The 20,761-nt window shown below is 40.8% G+C and overlaps 1 protein-coding gene across 3 annotated transcripts in view; it reads left to right on the forward strand.

Moving 5' to 3' along the window:
- Positions 1-20,761, forward strand: part of WDR7 (WD repeat domain 7) — a 234,924-nt gene that overhangs the window by 77,488 nt on the left and 136,675 nt on the right. For all 3 annotated transcript variants that reach the window (XM_044431250.1, XM_044431252.1, XM_044431251.1), the window contains one exon: positions 291-404. In XM_044431250.1, the coding sequence (XP_044287185.1) occupies positions 291-404 (114 nt within the window). The remainder of the gene's footprint in view (positions 1-290; positions 405-20,761) is intronic.

Below are 20,761 nucleotides of genomic sequence, written 5' to 3' on the forward strand. Positions count from 1 at the left end.
GCGAACATACGAGATTGTGAGAGCACCACTTACTTTGGAGGGTTTTCTGTTTTTAAGTATCCTAGCACATAGTGATGAGGCTGAAATTTAAATCTGTCATATTGGAGGGCCTGCTCTTCGGATCCGACTTCAGGGAATCCATCTGATTCCTGTAGGATCTGAAATCCGGCTTTATTTCTCTGGTTATTTAATGTGATGAATATTTGCTGTAACATGCAGATTAAAGATCCTTTCCCTCACTCAAAGCAACACGGGCATGCATTTAATTCCTTTGTGATTTGATATTTCAGCTGGAGTAACCACAGAAGCTATTCAGACTGCTACTGCTAGTCCTGAGCAGTTGGGATCTGAAACCAAAATTCAGGAAGAAGAACACGATCTGGCGGATGATGACATCTCAGCAGGTAAATATGTGGTTATTTTTCATATGAGTACACACCCATTGCCGGCATGTATCGTCACACTGATGAAGCATTGCATATGTGATAGTGCTAATTTCTAAAAGAAAAGGCTTAATTTCTTTGTCAAGGGGTTGGTTCTTCCAGCAAGATATGCATTTGTTTTAGATTTTGTGTAGCGCAGGCGATAATAGACATCTGCACAATTTCTACTGGCAAGTCCTCATTTTCATAGGGTGTCTGCTGGCCATGGCCCCTGCTGGTTGCATGCGAAACCTTTTCGTGAAGATTACAAATATAGCAGATGGAGAAGTCAAGCCAAGTTGGTTTTCTCCCATGCTTCATTCCTGATGGCAGAGTCCAAGTTAGTTCTTTCCTGAGAGCTCCCTGCAAAATGCAGTAATTGCAAAATGTCATCAGTGTACATGGTATTTACAGAGTAAGAGAGAAACAAGAAATATATGTACCTACTAAATGTCAACAAAGGGAGAAGTCTGGGTGGCAGGAGGTAAATGTGAGCTAGCTCAGTTACATGCAGTTGAGCCTCAGTTTTGATTAGTGAATAGTTTCACAGAAAACGTGGGTTTAGCGGAGCGGTGTTCTGTACCATGAGAGATGTTAAATATTTCTTATTTTTCTTGAATTGATTTGCTCTTGTTTAAGCTAATGGAAGGGGTATATACTGAAATGAAGATGTGTGTGTGTCCTCACAATTTAAATAACTATACGGTCTTGTTAATGTACTGCTAAAGCAATTGGCAGGCTGAAGCGCAGAGATTGTGTGAGCATCCTCTTGGATTCCATGACTTGACTGAGCTCCGTATAGATTTCTGTGCAGGGAGTTAAAAGGGAAAAAAAAGCTATATTTATTTCTATTGACCAGAAGGCTATATAAATTACAATATGAAAAATCTGGTAGGCATACACAGTGAAACCTATATCAAGAACTGTAAATTTCATTTTGGTGGCAATTGAAAGAAGGTGAGATTTAGCTGGAGCATTTATGCCACAAAACAGCATGAGGCAGTAAATCCATTTGGGCTTCTGATGATCTCTCGCATTTTGTAAACTCTGAGTAATGCCTCCTGTTCATTAGACACACTGCTGATGCACAATTATTTTTTTTTCAAGTTTTGCTCTATGCTTTGGGGCTTGCAGATTTTCAGTATTTTATGCTTTTGCTGTTGTGAGCTACCCAGAGGGGAGCACCGTGGGTTATAAATTTAAAAAGTAAAAGTATAACCATAGCATTTTCTGATGGGCATACCTTTTTTGCCTTCAGCTGCCTACCTTTCTGACAGCTATGTATTTCTGTTATTGTTTAACTTCCCTGTTGTTTAGGAAGGGCAAAAGGAATCTGGGCTTTGATACCAGTTGGGTCAGGATTTTACCAGTGAGGGTCTCTTCCCACATTACCTGTACAGTGGGTACAGCTCTAATCAATTTGTCCCTGTACAAGCTAAGGCACAGCTTGTAAGGCACACACGTGGAAAATGCTGATTCTTGTTGCACTGAATACTTAAAAGTACCACATGGAAATGGGTATCAAATGTCAGAGTTCCCTCCCTCCCTCCCTCCCTCTTTCTTCTGGACAGGGCTAATCAGGATTTTTCACCAGAACATATACATTTGTCTATGCCAAAAAAAATCAGGTTTGCCCTCTTGAAAAACATGAGCTTTGACAGTTGTCAAATTTTCATATCCCCATAAAGTTGGCTTGTACTTTCCTAACTTCCTGAGCTCTTAAAGTCTTGGGAAAGGGTGGAAAAATGCAGGACACTGAGAAGAAATCCAGGTCCAGACAAACTAAATAGAGCATTTTTCCACAGAGCAGGTGATTTGTGGCCACCCCTTTTTCCAGCAAATAGTACTTGTAGCTTTCTTTTCCTTTGACAGCTCATCTTGACACCTGACAAAGAAAGAGAAGTTAAACAAAAAACAAAAACCTTATTCGCAGTCAACATGTAGGTTGGTGCCGGTGGTACCAGTTGTACATTGACAATAGATATCCCCCAGGACATTGCCCTACGGAGCCTTTTCAGACCCTCAGAACCACATACTTCTGCTGTTGTGCAAAAATAACTAAAATTGTGACTAAACAGAATGAGATAAATCATTATAAGAAGTAGGCACATTGGAAGGCTGCAAATTTGGAGATGGGTGCTTGTGGTCTCTGGAAAACAAAATGGGAAAAAAGAGGAAAAGTTACAGTGAGTGGAAAACTGCTTGTGACTGTGGAAAAGGGTATCTGATCAGTAACAGTCACTGTATAGTGACAATTGGGCATATCAGGGACAGCTGTCACTGTTGGCAGAAAGGCAAGCTTGGCCAGAGTAGCTAGAGTTCTCGGTACCCTAATAGGATCAGTTGCCCAGAATCAGATGACTCATCAACCCATGGATACAACTACTCTTAGAATAAGCCATGGATTGTGAAGGTGGCTTGTTGCCCTCAAACAACCCACCTTGCAGAAAGTGGTCCAGGTAACATTTTGTGTAAACCCAGTCAACTTTCATTCATTTGATTATGGTAAAAATAATAATGAAAATAATGCTTTGTTTTGGAGAAAACAAAGTCTTATGGAAAATTATTTTCCTATCATCTTAAATGCGAATATCTGTTGATTAGCTTCATAATGTGAATGCAAGATAGGCCTCAGGAAGTCACCAAAACTTGCCACACAGAAATAATTTCTTCGAGTATTTGTTTAAAAATCCTTTTTTATATTATCCCTGGCTAAAATGAACCTGGTTACTCTTAATTTCTGATACTGTTATGGAAATTCGCTTAGATAAGCGCCCAAGTGAATAATTCAGTGGGAATTATCTTAACTAAAATGCTACACATTTGGAGAAGATGCAAAATACTGTTACAATGACTGACCAATATGTATTTCTGATTGTCATAGATGGTTCTTTAACTGTAACAACCCAAGCTTCTGTTGAATGCCCTGTTTTTGCAGTTCTCACCATTAAAAATGCATTGTTGAGACCTGAAAATGCAACAAATGTAAAAGCGTTGCACATGCTTTATATTTCTAAAAGGAGATATTAACCTTTCTAAGCAGATGCAGCTGGATAGATTAATATTGCAGTCAGTGTCTGTAAGGATAATTTTAGCCTCCTCTTGGTCAGCACAGTTGACCACATAATAGGAGCAAAGATCAAAGGTCATTGACATTGTCAAAAGCAGAGAGTATGATACTATATCATAACTTCTTGTTGACAGATTTAACTCCTTTCAAGTAAAATGCAGTCTGGTCATATCTGAAATGTAGCAACAGACTATTTTAGGGCTCTGGAATATGGATAAAGAGTCTTGCAGTTTCATTGGAGGTTTTTTATTAGAATCCCAAGATCCACCATCTGGAACTTGATGGAAAGGACATACACTTAGAATTTAATAAATCAGAAACAGAAATGTGTATGTCTTCTACATAAAAATCTCCCCCACCCTGCTGCCCCACTTACCACCATTTACCTCAAATATTCAACATTGCAGTAGTATAATTTAGGGTTGAGTGTGGGGATCATTTGTTGTTGTTGCTACCGCTGCTCTTGTTAAAGATTTGGAATTGTGAAATCTTTGTTGATCGATTTTAGATCCTCCAGAGATGTACCACTAGATCCAGTTCACTGTCTCTTCTTCCCTGGATTAGGCAGGAAAAACCACACCAAGGCGGAAGGGAGCTGCCGATAAGTTGCAGGACAGAATATAACAGCATTTATCTTCTACTTGGCACTTGATTTCTGCCACACTTTCCAAGAAGATTGACCAGCCCTGTTCTAAACATATTAATTTCTTCCCGAGAACTACTCCAGGTGAAGATTCTCTCCTGGGTGGTAACATTTCCTTCTCCTAGCTTGTTAGTTGTGATAGGCATATGGAATGTATTCAAAAGAACAGGGATTGCTCTGTATTTGGAAGCATGTGAAATTTTAATAATCAGATGTCTTTGGTTTAAATGGAGTGACGCTGCAGTCTCAGAAAAAAGCTCTGAAAAGAAAAAATATTTTTTAAAATTACCAGGGCAGTCTAATGGGTAGGCAGGTGAAGGTCTTGTGCTTGCAGTGTCAAGACACTGGTTAACCCAATTCAAAGTTAAGGAGTGTCTTTTCCCGTATCTACCTACCCAGGTGATCATCAGAGGCCCCCATTGGTGGGTGGCTACAAGAAAGAGGGCCTTTTCATTGGTGGTGCCTTGTCTGCGGAATACCCATGCCTAATGACTTTTTCAGTAACCTACATTATGGTCCTTTTAGTGCCAGATGAATTTCCCAGGCATTTTAGGAACTCGTTTGGTTCTTTTAGACATTTGCTCTGTTTTTTCCACTTGCTGTTTATGTTACTTTAAGTTTTATTGTTGTGCTGCAATGTTTTAGTCCTTACTGCTGGTTTTATCAGCTGCTTTTTTATTGCCACTTTTTTATATGTACCCTGTATTTTTTTTAATTTATCTGTGCACTAGTCAAAACGTGTTGGTTACTGGGTAGTCTAAAAATGTAAGAAGTAAATAAATAGAGTAATGGTTGCTCATGGCACTAGAATTACTGCGGTTTCCACAGCAAAACATCAGTATTAATTGAGGAAGAATCGCTTGGTTCTGCCATTTGGACTATGGGGTTGAATGCTGGCCAAAAGTAGTGACCCCACAATAAAAGAAGATCCTGTGTGTGATTCAGAGACAACTGTACATTTCCATCAAGTGATATCTTTAGATCGTTTAGAGATACCATTATATATGATAAGCAGCACATACACTAATTGAGGGCGCAGTCCACTGCATGTTTTAACAGAAAAAGTCCTGCGTGGCTGATGAGGGAAGGCAGGAAGATTAGGGAACCTTTTCTGTTTAAACCTGCAAAAGATAGTGTTCTAAATATCTAAATCGTGTCCTGTGCAAACCTCCAGAGGCCCTTTGGAAAAGAAGATCGTCTAGCTGTTTTTATCACCAGTGTTGTCTTTCCATTTCACCACATAGTATAGACTTCACTTGCAACCCCAAATATGGACAGTGCTCAGGCTCGTGGGGTCTCATTTGTAGTTATTCTGCTGATTTTCTTACTGGAACCCAGATTCACCAGTAAGAAATTCTGGTACAAAAGGCACTTAGAATTGAGGAATGTTAAGCTCAGGATTTTGGTTTGAATAGCAGAACAGAATGCAGTTCACTGTCCTCCAGGCAAAAACTGGTTACCTTGGATGTTCTTTATTTAAGCAGTATTACTGTTTGTTTGTTCGTTCATCACATTTGTATATTACCACATATTACTTTGATTAGGAAGGGAAAGTTAAAGCCATCCTGAAACGTTTTATTGTGAAGGATGGGATATAAATATTTTATTTAAATTAAGTTATTAAATTAAAATTATTTTTGGTGATGCTTATAATAACAAGAGGATGTTTGCCTATCTTCCTGTCATCACCACCAGATTTGTTAGCTAGTTGTTAAATAATTGGGAATCTGTCATCTTTGCTGATCAACTGCAAAGAGTGATATTTGATGATCTCTGCAATAGAGATCTCACCGGAGATCCCAAACTGCCTTCTCCCCACCCTATAGGGAGCACATGACATTTTTCCCACAGTGGCCATTGAATTGGTGCTTTTGCTATTATGTTGAATAGGCAAATAATTAAATTAAAATAATTTAAATGTGCAGTTGTGTTTGTCTATGCTAGTACAGTTCCTAATGTTTAGTATGCCTTTCTATTTGGCTCAAAACCATGAGGTCTCAACCAAATGTCTTTTACAACCAGCAATAAAAAAATGCAAACCCTTCCCACCAAAAGTATACAGGGAAAGCACAGGTATGGCTTATACTGGAGATTAATACCTTTTTTTACTTCTTCATTATGCTTGCTTATGTTCACAAGGTTATTTTACCTTAGTAATGCCCATTCTTATAGTTGCATAGAAATTTAACTTCTCCCATTATTATCTTCCTCCCAAATGATGCATTTTCCTGAAATCTTACCAAAAGAGTACTCTATTAATTCAGTAAGAATTAATATAAGTTTTTGTGCTTGTTTGGAATCACAAGTGAAATAAACACATTTTTGTTTTTAAAAATCCATCTCTGTAAAACCTGAATTAAAAAAAAATACAGTTGCATAATCACTTCCATTCATTTAGCAAAGTGTCATAGCTTCCTATTGGCAAGCAGCAGAAAAGTCAGGAGACTTTGCCCAGATGTGCTGTGAAATTCATTTTCCCACTTACCAGCGTTAAGGTGATTTACAATAATTCCTGTCAGCAATCTGAAATGTATTTTATAGCATTCTTCAAATTGTTTGTGATTCTGTCAATGAACAGAAATCAGATGTGAAAGTCTGTCTCACCATGCTTTCTATTCCGACCTGTTAGTCAGAAACAGAACAGAGACAGGAGAGATATAAATACATCTCAGAATTATTATTCACTGTAGGCCATTGTTCCATCTTTAAGAATCTGCCTCTGTAGCGACCATCACTCCACCTCCTTCATCCCAGATTCACCATGAGCCTCTCCATCAGTTAAGTTACTTGGTGTACTTGGGAAAGTGCATTGTCACTGTAAATTCAGAAATGTAAATATAGTACAAATGAATCATGTTTGAATGCCTCTAATGCTTAAAAATATCCATTTCCAGTGTTCAGGGATGTAGTTGAAGGAGGATTTAGTGTGAGACTGAGTATTGATCTGGGCTTGTTGCTAGTTTCTGAGGTTCCCTGCTAATAAAGCATCTGTATATCCCTTCTGGCTGGCAGAGGCGAGGTAATTTTGCTCCATATCGAAGGGTGAACCAAGCCTAGAATGCAAAAATAGAAGCTACTACGAAGACACATGCCTCTCCTACATGCTTAGTTTAAAAACTAGTTTATTCATTCCATGCCTTTTGTGGGAAACCTTCTAGAACTTATTCTTCCAGCAGTCTTACATCCTGACAGAAGCAGGCATCCCTACGAAATGCCAGGGAGAACCAAACTATTTTTCAGCTGCATATCACAGGTGAAAGTGGTATGCAGGAGTTTGCAAAACACCCAGGAGATTCTCTGTCACATAGTGAGTCCCGTCAAAGTTAGCTGTTCAAAAGTAAGTAAATGTGCATGAAGTTGCAATCTGATCATGCAAGACCCATCACACTTGGGGTGTTCATCTTCCCAAAGAATGTTCGCAGCATAAGCCACACGTTTTCTGTGAGTGATGGCATCATTTTCACAAGCATTAGTACTATTAGGTTGCATCCATTTTTTGCCCCTTTAGTGGCCTGCATACCCTACAACTCTGTGAAGTCGGACTGAGAATGAGTGACTGGCCCAAAGTCACCAAGTGAGATACGTGACCAAGTTGGGATTATAACCTGGATCTCCCAGATGCCCAGTCCAACACTCTAACTATTACACCACCCTGGCCTTGCTGGTGTATCATTCAAATATAAGTCTTATCCTTATGGAGACCTGGATATGAACATGTGGACTTCTTTCAGAGGACTTCAGATAACCTGGTCTCCAGATCACTACTTTCAGAGATGATTACAAACAAATTTAACAAGGATTGATAATTTGAACTCGGGAACTGTACTCATGCCTTACGTAAGCAACCCTTGCATGGAGAAGTAACTCATGCTTACATGATTTGTAAAGAACTGTGCTCCATAATTGCTTTTGACTGGTTTTCCCTTCACACTTCCTTTAGAATTCTGCATAACAGTTCTTCATAACTAATATATGGGTCTGTCCTTAGCAGCCTGTTATCTACATTCAGGAGGATTTAAGACTGTATGGCTACAAAGTTCCCACCTTGTTAATGCCAAACCTCGCTGAAATTGAACAAATTCAACTTCATCCAAGCAAAAAGGTAGTATTCCTTTGAGACTACAGAGCCAAGGGAATCTTCTTCCATTCTGGACCCCAAAGGACACTGGGGGACTTTATTCTGTGCCTCCCAAGAAGAATTTGTTTCAAAGGAGAACAATCTAACCCATTCAGTAGCCAGATAAGAAGTTGCTGCTCATATACTTTTTTTTAATTTCCCACCTTGTTCCTTTTCTCCTTTTCTCTCCTGTGAGCCTGCAGGCAGGGTAGATCTTACTACTGTGTGGCACTTAGAAAATTTAGGGACGTTAACCATGTTAAATATTAATAATGTGGTTGATGGATTAATGATGGACTGACAGATTAAAAAATCAATTTTCTTCAGTTTATCCTATTCTATCATTTTTTCTTCATGATATTGTCAAATATTTAAATTCTATATAAAGATCGTATTATAATGCATTTACTCTTACCAAGGTACACCTTAGTATATTCATTCATGCTTGGTATGAGCAATTTAACTGTATGTTTATTTAAAAACACAGTACAAAAGGAAAAGGCATTAGAAGGAAGGAGAGGAATGAAGCAAAATACAGGAAACTTGGGATTCAGAGTTTTTATAGGAAAGGGAGAAACAAGCTCCTTACAGTTGTTCCTTTTCTGGCCAACATATGGGGCTAGGTTGGTCTCCACCAAGTCCTATGTTCTTCCTTGGAGATATTGAGTATAACTTGTCCTTGGTTCGTTGGCTGATGGATGAGGTTGAATGTACAGTCTCAGAGAGCTGTCAGCTGGATTTCTGCATTTCTTCTGGCACGGAGGAATTAAATTCAGCAGCTGTTTCCTCGCTGGCTGATATATAGGGCCTAGTCGGTCTCCCCAGTGCTATGCTGTTGTGCTGGTTCCCATATGGAATGCCTTTGCCCCAGTGGTTGGGAAGCACAAACCGTGGCATGCTGCAGGCCCCGTGAAGTATCTTTAGCAAGGCCTTTCCCAATTGATTATGCTGCCCAGTCTTTTTGTTAATTATGATTTATACTTAGGTGTGTGCTTAGTTTTAATGATTATATTTTTTTTCTAATTTTATGTATGTTATGGCTTTGTAAACTGTTTAAATATTCTTTTGAAAGTGCTGTTGGGAGCTAGGGTTCCCCTTCTTTCTATCAAAGCCACAGACCATTCTTTGGCACATCTCTTTATTCTCCAGTGTACATCCAAGAAACTAGAACTCTGAGTATTCACAGAGCAGTTTCTTGAACCAAAAGGGCAAACTTGCTTCAAGAACTCTCCTTTGGAGTAACCCTGGACCCCACCCCTCTGGGAGACTGGGCAAGTCTCCCAGTTGTAAACAGCTCCTCTGGTTGGCTAGCCCTTCTCTCCTGGTGCCATCACAGGGGATCCAGGATCGTACCAGACTTGTCTGGCTCCGGTCCCATGCCCCCTTGTGGCACTTGCAGACTCTGACGGTTCTCAGGATTTGCCTGAACATCTGGAAACAGAGGCTTTCAGATAAGCTCTCCCACCACTTCCATTTGTATATCTGAAGGCCCCATTTCCCAGGGCTCATCTTCCTCATCCAAAGAGTCTGTTTCACCCTCGCCCTGAAATGCATGCCAGGAACAACTGCCTTCCCAATAGTATGATAAATGATAAAATGCATAAAACATAATTGCTTTTTCCCCTTGCCAGTGACTTTGGGTTTGTGTGTGTGCATGCATGTGTATATGTAAAGGGTGTGGGGAGAAATGACAGATCAACACAGAGAATGTTTGTTGTATACATAACAGAGCGCGCAGTTGGACTCTTGGAGAAGATTAGGTCCAGTAAGAAGTGAGTTAGGTATCACTTGTTCAGATCCACCCAATTGCTTCACCTTCTGATGCAGCATCATTGTGGGTATGGTCCCTGTTGGCCTTTGTTTTAAGGGAAGAGTGTGGCAGAAAGGAATTTCTGTAATAAATCCCCAATTGCATTTAGGCTACTAAAGGTCTTTAGCAGTATCTTTGGAGGATGTACATGACAGCAAGAACTTCCTTGCCTAAATATGACTTTAAGATCATAATGATAGGAAAGCTGAACTCTTTAACAGAAGAGCTGCTTTCTACAATAATAAAAGCAATTTATTGAGTCATATTAAGGTTTCACAATAAAGTGGATCCAGTTGAAAAATGCACATTTAGAACAAAGGAATTTGGGCTAGTTTTACAGGCATTATCTAAAGTTATTGTCCTTATTAATACTGTAGGTGAAATACGATAGTGTCCATTTTATACCCCTGGTTGGTAGTTTTAATAGCAAAATGTCATTTCTCCTATCTTACTGCATATTCCTTCGGTCGCACAATCTACTGTATTGCCAGTGCATACTGTGAGATGGCCTTCAGGACTCTTCCTCGGTATTTCGCCAGTCTCAACATGCTGCAACCTTTCAGCTAAACCAAAGACCCTGTCTCAGTTTCTTCTGCTTTCCTCTGTAAATTTTGAGGTTATTAATATATGAGGGAATTCCATGTGCAGTAGGGCCTTCATGTGTCTCAGGTAGGAAGTTCAGAGAAGCATCAGTTCAGGCAACCCCATCAGAGATTTCTTAACCGTTTTCCTATTATCTTTCCACCTTTCCGCTGAAACAAATATTGTTCTTTCGTGATTTCTTTGTTTTTAGGAACACAAGAAGCTGCCAAATCAAACCAATGGGCAGTCCAGTTCTCTCATGGCTGCCCAGCCCAGGTGGCAATGCATAGCCCATGGTCTTTGTCCTGCCCCCTCAGCCTTTGGTTTAGCTCCTGGTATGTCATGGGGGGAAAGCCCATGGAAAAGTCCATTGTTTCCATTGAAGTTTGGTGTCAAACCTCTACAGAGTAGTTGAAAACTAGCTAAATTTGTCAGTTCTGGGCCTCCATAGCCATTTGCTGCCAACTTACAGCGGCAGCTGGTGGGAATTTCTGTGTTTCTGTCCCTACTGTCTTGCAGTATGTTAGCAGTGATGGAAACAACAACAGGATTGTAGATGGGGTTGGGGGATGCAGCTTCCAGGCCTTCTGAAGTTGCCTACTTCTGCTCCACAGGAGTCTCTTTCTACTCTGCTCTTCTTCAGGCCAGCTAAATATTAAACCAGTTTAAATACAAAATGATGCATAAAATCATAAACAGCCTAAATACAAAAGAAGAAAGTAAAATTGACAGTAATCTCAGCTTTTAAAACATATTAATGAAAATGCCTAAATGAAGAAATGGCCTTCTCCTGCTACTGGAAAAATCCACAAGGATTATTCCTAAGATACTTTTCTAGGAACTTTGTTCCGTAACCTGGGTGCACTACTAAACAGGCCCTCTCCTTCATGGCTACTTGCCTCACCTGAAAAAGGGCTCTGAAGAATATCTTGTAATTTGAGATAGTACATATGGGAAAAGTCTTACAGGTAACCTGGTCACAAACTGTTTTATGCGGCTTTCTCCAACTTGGTGTCCTCCAGATTTATTGGATTACAATTGGAGCTCCATCCCTGTGCAGCAGGCCATTAAGTGTGGTTTAAGTTAAAATAGGCATTTTAAGTTGGGCCAAGAAATTGACTTGATGCCCGTTCAGCCAACAAAATACAAATGTAATGTAGTCAGTCGTCATGTGGACCTGTAAGGGACCAACTATAATTTCCAGATTAGTTTTTTAAAGGCAGTCTAATGCATAGTACTTCACAGTAATCCAGAATTCCAGTGCAGAACTTCAAAGTATGACTGTCAAGGAGGTGAGTGATGAATGAGTGAGAAATTTGTTTGATTCACATTTCAACTTACCAAATTCAGTTTGCCGCCAAAGCCTTTCTCTGTGCTCGTGCATTTTTATCCTCTGAACTTGAACCTAGCAGAAAGCTTAGAAGGATTTTATTGTTACAAATAGTGAGAGTAAGGATTCACCATTCGCAGTATTTCCAGTTGATGGAAATCGGAGTTTGTTATGTGCCATCACATCCTCTCCAACTGATGGAGATCCTGTGAGTGAATGACTTCCAAAACATCCTGCACTTGAGCCCCGCACAGTTCTTGCAAATTCAAGGATGGGATAGACATTTAAGATTCCAGTACCATTGCAGAAGATACTGTCAGGTGCTAGGAGAAATTCAGTTTTATGATCTTCATGTCAAGCAATATATGTGTCACTCAAGATCTGTATAGATATTTAGCCAAAGATGGTAAATGCTCAACTTTTTCTGTGAACTAAAATGGATTATTCTCGAAATTTGTCATAGCCGAATGGAAGTGCCAAGTTAGGTCTTAATCATGGGAGAGAAAATGGTTTCTTACATAATATAGAATGTATTTTGCATATAGAACCTCAGAGCTGTTGTTTGAATATCTTAGTCATCTTTTATCGTATTCTTTAAAAAGACCCAAAGCAACTTACAACAGCATAATTAAAGAAAACAAAATAGAGAATGTTTTAAACAATTGAAATGATCTATTAATCTTATAAAATTAAAAAAACCAGGATGGAACAAAGGTAAAATGAAGCTGTGATGCAGTGCTGCAAAATGACTGTGGCTGACAGGGAGGCCTCACTGGGGAAGGCTTTTTACCACCACGGAAAACAATGTCGCTTTTCTCTGAAGCTCTCATAGAGGAGCCACTTTTGCTTTGGGATGGCAGAGGTTGGGTTCTTCTTTTCCTCTTTCCAGTTCCTTTTTGTTTGGTCAGTTAAATGTGTTCCATGAAGATCCATGATAAAAGCCTAGAGAAAGGGAAGAACTAGGCAATAGGATGAACATGAGACCGCCACTAAAAATAACCACCCCACATTTACCTAATGTCACATGGTTGCATATTTTGCTGCCCTTGACAGCAACACCCAATAGTTTGGGTGGCAAAATGCACTGTATTGTGATATTAAGATACAAGTAGGTTTTGCTATACAGCAGGACCCCCATATCCACTGGCTCAGTTACTGCGTTTTCAGTTAACCGTGGTTCATCTCAGCCCGAAAGAAAAGTCATAAAGTGCCAAAGAGAAGTCATAAAGTGCCAAAGAGAAGTCATAAAGTGCCGAAGGTAGCCTTAAAGTACTGAGGTCAGAATGAACAAAATTGGGGAAAAAGAAATGGATATAGTTCATTTGAATTTATTTTGAATATATTGTTTGTTTGAGTTTATTTTGTGGCTCGCTGCTTCTTGTTATATAGTGTATAGTATAGTCTTTGCTATTATCCATGGTTTCAGGCATCCTCTGGGGGGCTCGGAACCAATCCGCATGGATCCAGGGGTCCTGCTGCACGTTATAAAGAGTGAGGGCAAAATCTGACTTTAGTTTCTTTTCAGTAATGTTGCTTATAATGTATAAATCTGCCCAAAGATAAAGATGGAGCGAGAAATACCAGTGTATTCAGCCCATGCCAGTTAGTAGGTTAAGCAAATTCTTTAGCTTCCCAAAGCACTTAGTGTGGTCTGGAAAAGGTGAGCCAAGTTTCACGCTCTACAAGGAAGCAGTAAATTATGTGCACATATTAACATCCAGTTACACATCCTTGAAAATCTCTTCTACGATAAAGCTTTGCCATCTTTAAAATTGTGCTTAGAAGGCTTTTCCCATAATTTCTATGGCTTTTCATAAGATGTTATCTGTCTCTTGAAACTTAAACTAGTCCACGTAAATCATTCTGCTCCATTCATGTAAAATGGGCCCAAGTTGGCTGCTTTATGGTCCTCAAGGGTCAGAGTTCACTGCTGCTGTCAGAAACCACGGGCTTTTTCTTTCATCAGCATTACCGTTGTATCTGACAGCTTGCATTGCAGAAAAAAGGAACTTGGAAAGATAGAAAACTGAGTGATGCTGTCTTTAATAATTGGCAGACTCTTTGCCATTACTTAAAGGAAAATGACTTTAAATCTTGCTTTTTGAGCATCATGCTTTATTCAGAATATTTGTAAATTATTAAGGACTTGGCAAACTGTATTGTCTGTTCATTTCACAAGACCAGGGATTTTTTTTTTTTTTGATCTTTAAATAGACATATTCTTCTTTTTAAGCAGTTTTATATCAAGTATAAGGTTTAAATATCCTAAAACTGGATGCCTAAACAGAACTTATTTCTTTTCTCTGTTAATATGTCTAGCATAGTTAACAATAAACCTGTACTATGAACCATGATTATCTGTTAAAATTACAGTAAATTTAATTGTCAATTCCCCCCACTAAGGACAGATGAGAATATGATATCTTTCTGGCTTATTTTCTGGTTTATTAAGATATCGTTGAGAGCTGTATCATTATCAACAACAGTTGTTGTTGTTGTTGTTGTTGTTGTTAGTCGTGCAGTTGTGTCCGACCCATTGTGACCCCATGGACAACAGGCCTTCCTGTCCTCTACCATCCCCCAGAGTCCACCTAAGCTCACACCAACCGCTGCTTGTTATAAAGAGATCTGCCAACTTTTGCACTCTCTTCCTTCACCCGCATCAAGAGACTCTTTAGTTCCTCTTCACTTTCTGCCATGAGAGTGGTATCATCTGCATATCTGAGGTTGTTGATATTTCTCCCAGCAATCTTAATTCCAACTGGTGATTCATCTAGCCCTGCCTTTCTCATGATGTGCTCTGCATATAAGTTAAATAGGCAGGGTGACAGTATACAGCCTTGCCAAACTCCTTTCTCAATTTTGAACCAATCAGTGGTTCAGTGTCCAGTTCTCACTGTTACTTCTTGACCCACATATAGGTTTCTCAAGAGACAAATTAGATGGTCTGGTACTCCCATCTCTTTAAGAACTTTCCACAATTTGTTGTGATCCACACAATCAAAGGCTTTAGCATGGTCAGTGAAGCAGAAGTAGATGTTTTTCAGGAACTCCCTAGCTTTCTCCGTGATCCAGCGTATGTTGGCAATTTGATCTCTAGTTCCTCTCCCTCTTCGAAATCCTGTCTGTACTTCTGGTAGTTCTCGTTCCACATACTGCTGGAGCCTAGCTTGTAGAATTTTGAGCATCACTTCGCTAGCATGTGAAATGAGTACAATGGCGCGGTAGTTTGAACATTCTTTGGCATTGCCCTTCGTTGGGATTGGAATGTAAACTGACCTTTTCCAATCCTGTGGCCACTGTTGAGTTTTCCAAATTTGCTGGCATATTGAGTGTAGCACTTTTACTGCATCGTCTTTTAAGATTTTCAATAGCTCAGCTGGGATACTGTTACCTCCACTAGCTTTGTTGTTGCTCAGACTTCCGAAGGCCCATTTGACTTCACATTCCGGGGTGTCTGGCTCGAGGTCAGTGACCACCCCATCGTGGTTATCAGGGACATTAAGCTCTTTCTTGTATAGTTCTTCTGTGTAATCTTGCCACCTCTTCTTAATCTCTTCTGCCTCTGTTAGGTCCCTGCCATTTTGGTCCTTTATCATGCCCATCTTTGCATGAAATGTTCCCTTCATATCTCCAATTTTCTTGAAGAGATCTCTGGTCCTCCCTATTCTATTGTTTTCTTCTATTTCTTTACAGTGTTCATTTAAGAAAGCATTCTTATCTCTTCTAGCTATTCGCTGGAATTCTGCATTCAATTGGGTGTACCTTTCTCTTTCTCCCTTGCCTTTCACTTCCCTTCTTTCCGCAGCTATTTGTGAAGCTTCCTCAGACTGCCATTTTGCTTTCTTGCATTTCTTTTTCTTTGGGATGGTTTTAATTGCTACCTCTTGTAGAATGTTGCTAACCTCCGTCCATAGTTCTTCAGACACTCTGTCTATCAGATCTGATTCCTTAAATCTATTTGTCACCTCTACTGTATATTCATCAGGGATATGATTTAGGTCATACCTGAGTGGCCTAGTGCTTTTCCCAACTTTCTTCAATTTAAGCCTAAATTTTGCAAGAAGAAGCTCATGATCTGAGCCACAGTCAGCTCCTGGTCTAGTTCTTACTGACTGTATAGAGCTTCTCCATCTTTGGCTGCAGAGCACATAGTCAATCTGATTTCTGTGTTGACCGTCTGTTGATGTCCATGTGTAGAGTTGTCTCTTGAGTTGTTGGAAGAGAGCGTTTGCTATGTCCATCGTATTCTCTTGAAAAGACACAACAGAGTGAAAGCAAATAAGAAAACACCCCACTCTAATGTTCAAATCACATTTTTGAAGGGCAGAACTACATGTGTTAATGGGACCAAGGCATGCCATTGAAAATGGCACTGCTTTGATCATTTCCATCTTCCTTAACATGTAGGACCATTTGTCTGCTATAGTGTCATTGAATCATAGAATAGTAGAGTTGGAATGGGCCGAGAAGGCCATCAGGCCCAGCCCTCTGCTGCTGCAGGACACCAATTTACACCATCCCACTCAGATGGCTGTCCAGTGTGGGAGTGCCTACCACTTCTCTAGGCAGCTGGTTCCACTGTCATATTACTCTGACATTGAGGAAGCTTTTCCCGATATCTAGCCTGAACCAGGGTTGTCCTAACTTGAGCTGATTATTCCATGTCCTACACTCTGGTATCAGCGAGAAGAGATCTTGACCTTCCTCTTTGTGACAGCTTTGAGGTACTTCTAGAGTGATATCATGTGTGTCCCCCCCCCCCCCGTCTTCTCTTCTCAAGGCTGAACATACCCAGTTCTCCCAGTTGCTCCTCATAGGGCAGTGTTTCCAAACCCTGGATCATTTTTGTTGCCCTCCACTGGACCCTTTCCAATTTTTCTACATCTTTCTTAAATTTTGATGCCCAAAACTAGACACATTATTCTAGATGAGGTCTGACTAGTGGAGAGAATAAGGGAATTATTATCACTGAAGTTGTCAGAGTATGTATTTCCTGTGCTCCATTTGATATAGCTAGAATTTGCTGGCTGGGGTGGGGAAACATCAGTGACTCAGTTTGTACAACATGATAACCCATTATTAATTTTTCTTCAAGGAGTTAGCCACAGTTATGAATATTCAACTCCCTTCAGGGTTTGTTGGGGCTGCCATATCAAAAGAACCTAACTGGCAGGATTATTTGCTTAAATCTCCCTTGCATACCCAGTTTGTCCTAGGATTATGCAAGGGTTCTTTAACCCTCAGATGACCCCCCCACCAGGCAGGTTTGCATGACACAACCCACATCCAGCAACTTCCAATCATAAAGGGACTTTCCATTATACATTTCCCCTTTAAATGCTTTCCTGCCACCCAGCTTAAGACAATCTTGACATACTAGGTGTTTTCATGCCTCGAAGGGAAGCCCTTGCCACAAATTGGAGCCATTCTTCAGCTAGGACTTAAAAAAACCCTTATGAATGAAGTTTGATAAATTCATCTTCTTCCAGGAACGGCTGTGTTCTTGAAGCTTACCATTAAATTAGTTTTCTGAAATAGGATGCACACTCAGATGATATAGTAAAAGAAGATGCATCTGTTACATCAGATGAAACATGGAGAAATGCATCAAATCTTGCCTAAATGGCTGATATTCTTTCGTGTGTGCACGCATGCGCAAACGCACAAGGGATGCATTGCCATGCTACATCAGCCTCCCCTGCAATTAGACAACACGAGCTGGCGATCAGTGAAACAACCCATGGTGCACTGGGCAGATGATCAGGCCTCTTTACCTTTTCCACTCTTCCCCGGTCCCTTGATATACCAGAAAGGAAGAGCAGAATTCTATTTCATGGGCTAAAAAGTGGCCATTGGACAAGCACACTTGTCTGCACAAACACTGTATGCATGCCAGATGGCAACTTTGAAGGCTGCTGTTATTGTAACTACTTTGGCTGTTATTGTAACTACTTTGCTGAAAGTGCTCTGTCTGTGGAAAGCATATTTTGTTGCAGAATCATCAGAATTTGGGGGAAGCTGCTCACTGGGGGCTCCTCAGTTTTCCATGTGTGTAAAGCATGGGTGCACAAGGTGCCAGGTCCATTGTTTACGGCTGGAGCACCAGGACCAGAGTGATGGAGGAAGACAGAGAGCTTGGTGTGATGCAGGAAAGCCAGAGGCAATAGCAAAGTCAGGAGTAAGCAAGCATCAGATGCTATCTGGGCATAGCAGGGCCAGAAGCAAAGTCAGCATCAGGAGCTGGCAAGGATCAGGTAGCAACAAGGCAGGAGAGGGTCAGAAATTATGGCAGAATCTGGGATAGATACTGACAAGGCATGGAGGGCTGGAGCAGCCAAGGAGCAGATACTGACAGAATCCCGGACTCTAATTTATATTGTTATTTTTGTATTGTATTGCATTGCATTTTATTGTGTTGTAAGCCGCCCCGAGGCTTCGGCAAGGGGCGGCATAGAAATGTAATAATAATAATAGTAGTAGTAGTAGTAGTAGTAATAATTTGAGAAGAGGGAATAAAACTCGGGTTCGTGGGAAAGACCAAGCGTCCAGACCATCTGAGGCTTTATTGTTTTAACCCAAGGTTCCCGCGATACTCACGATAATGCATGCATTACCGGGCAGGCAGAGGTGAACTCTGCTGCAAAGCTTCATTACAGGGTATTTTATAGGTACACAGGTACAGGGCAATTGATGACAGAATGCAGAGATTACAATAAGATTCTGAGGTCATCACATACAGAACAGATAAAGGAATGTCAGTCAATCATACAGTAACAATGAGATTACAATATTTCTAATTGCCTGTATTGACACTTTAGTTCAGTAGCTTGAACCCATCTCCAGGTCTGCTTAGACATGTAAATTCAAGCTAGTGAAACTATGCATGCACTCAAGACTCTTATCTACTCTAGACATTCTGAATTGGCCAGGGCACATGGAGTCTCTGGGCTAGGAAGATACTTCCTTGAATTCCAACAATGATTATTTAATCATTGTGAAGGTATACAATGTAAATTTGGACTAAATGGCCTGTGTACTGTAGCCCACAGCTAAAGGTGAGAGAAAGGAGTGGGGGATGCCATTTTAAACAGTGACTGCTTGGTTTTGAGAAAGAAGACAGGATTTGATCCCACAATGCAAAGGCACACAGAAGTAATGCTTTTCAGACAGGATTTATCCAAATTTTCCCAATAATACCCAGCAAGACATAGCAGAACCAGAGTGGGGCAGGGGGAGCAAGGAACAGGCACCTGGCAAGGTAGGAGCAGGTGGGAACATGCAGGGAGGCCAGACTGGAAACAGGATCACAAACACCACACAACCACCACAAACGCCGTATGTTGCTGCAGGAAAGCCCGTGCCACATCACTGCATAGGATCCAATCTTTGCAAGTGCCTACTGGTCTGATCCTAGTCCTACAGGCACTCGTTGGGAGAACCATGCTGGTCTTCACCATCAAGTCACTGGGGGAGACCAGTCCAGAGAGCCTTTTGAGCTAATGGGGCAGGGTATGAATCTAACTAGCAAATAAATAAATAGACTTTGTCAAGGTTTCAGGTCAAGACGCAAGCCTTTCCCCCACCCACCCCCCAAGAACCTGTAAAAAAGAGGAAACTCCTTCAATTCTCCTTTCTTACAAGCAGAATTGTGAAGTTTTCTTGGAGTACAAGGAAGCCTCAACTCTCTCTGCAATTTTCAATTTACCCTGAGGGGATAGTGCCTTGCAAGTGAAGTGGCAAGACCTCACTCAGGCAAGACTGGTGAATTAAAGTGGCAAACCTGCCTCCCCACATGGCAACTTCTCCAAGTTTTGAAGGACCTCTGTGATGTTAGCTGGGATGGGGGAAACCTTACCCAGCTGTCCCCAAGGGGCTGGTTTGGCATGTTGGGGTGCCCGGGAAGCGTGGTGGTCTGCTTGCTCTTTAGCTGGAGCAGCACTTTTTCTGTTGCTCTTGCCAAACTCTCTCTGGCTTTTGAATTGACCGTGGCTTATTTTGTTGTCTGGATTCGGGTAACACATTAAGCCAAGGTGGCTCTATAAAACACTTCTACAAAGCCAGTCACCGCTGGGAGGCACATAAACCTGTGGGGAGAGTGCTAGGTTCAGCCCCCATGCTTGTAAACCACCATGGCTTGAGGGGTTGTGTAAGCCCAGCCAGGGCATAAGAGAGGCTGTGAGAAATAAAACTGGGCCTGGTAGTCCCAGGCGCTGGCTTAAATTGTAGCAGTGGGACGTGTGCTGCACATGGTGCTGAGGCCCGTAGTGAAGACGCTGCTGAGAAAAGACATTTGCCCTGCTTTACACAAAGTTCCTGATGTTTTAGGGCATGGAGCTCATTTTCTTTTTCATATATGTTATTTTCAGGTTGGCACTGGGCTTAAAAAAAAATCAGTTTAATGAAATGGCACCTTTTGCCCACAAGTACAGCCTGCTTGGTCCTCCATATATGCAATCCTAGATGAAAACAGTGAATTTCTAATTAACTATAGTATATTTATTATTGATTAATTAGGTTTACATCCTGCCTTTCAAACTTGTAGCATTACGCTGCTGGAGTCCTTAAATGAGCAGTGACTTTGCATTTGCTTAGCAACTGCTATTTCACAGTGACCAGTGATATTAGTCCTCGGTTCTATTATATAGGATTCTAGTTTCTCATTTAGATTCCACAACCATCCAGCCTGTGCATCTTTACCTTTTGTAAGGAAAAATATTCACTGACGTAAAGGAAGTGCTCCATATCACGTATCAGTCTGACTTCTTGCTGTAAAGGACTGTGGGT

Source organism: Varanus komodoensis, unplaced genomic scaffold, assembly GCF_004798865.1.
Source record: "Varanus komodoensis strain SLA01 unplaced genomic scaffold, ASM479886v1 scaffold22, whole genome shotgun sequence".
Lineage (NCBI taxonomy): Eukaryota > Metazoa > Chordata > Lepidosauria > Squamata > Varanidae > Varanus > Varanus komodoensis.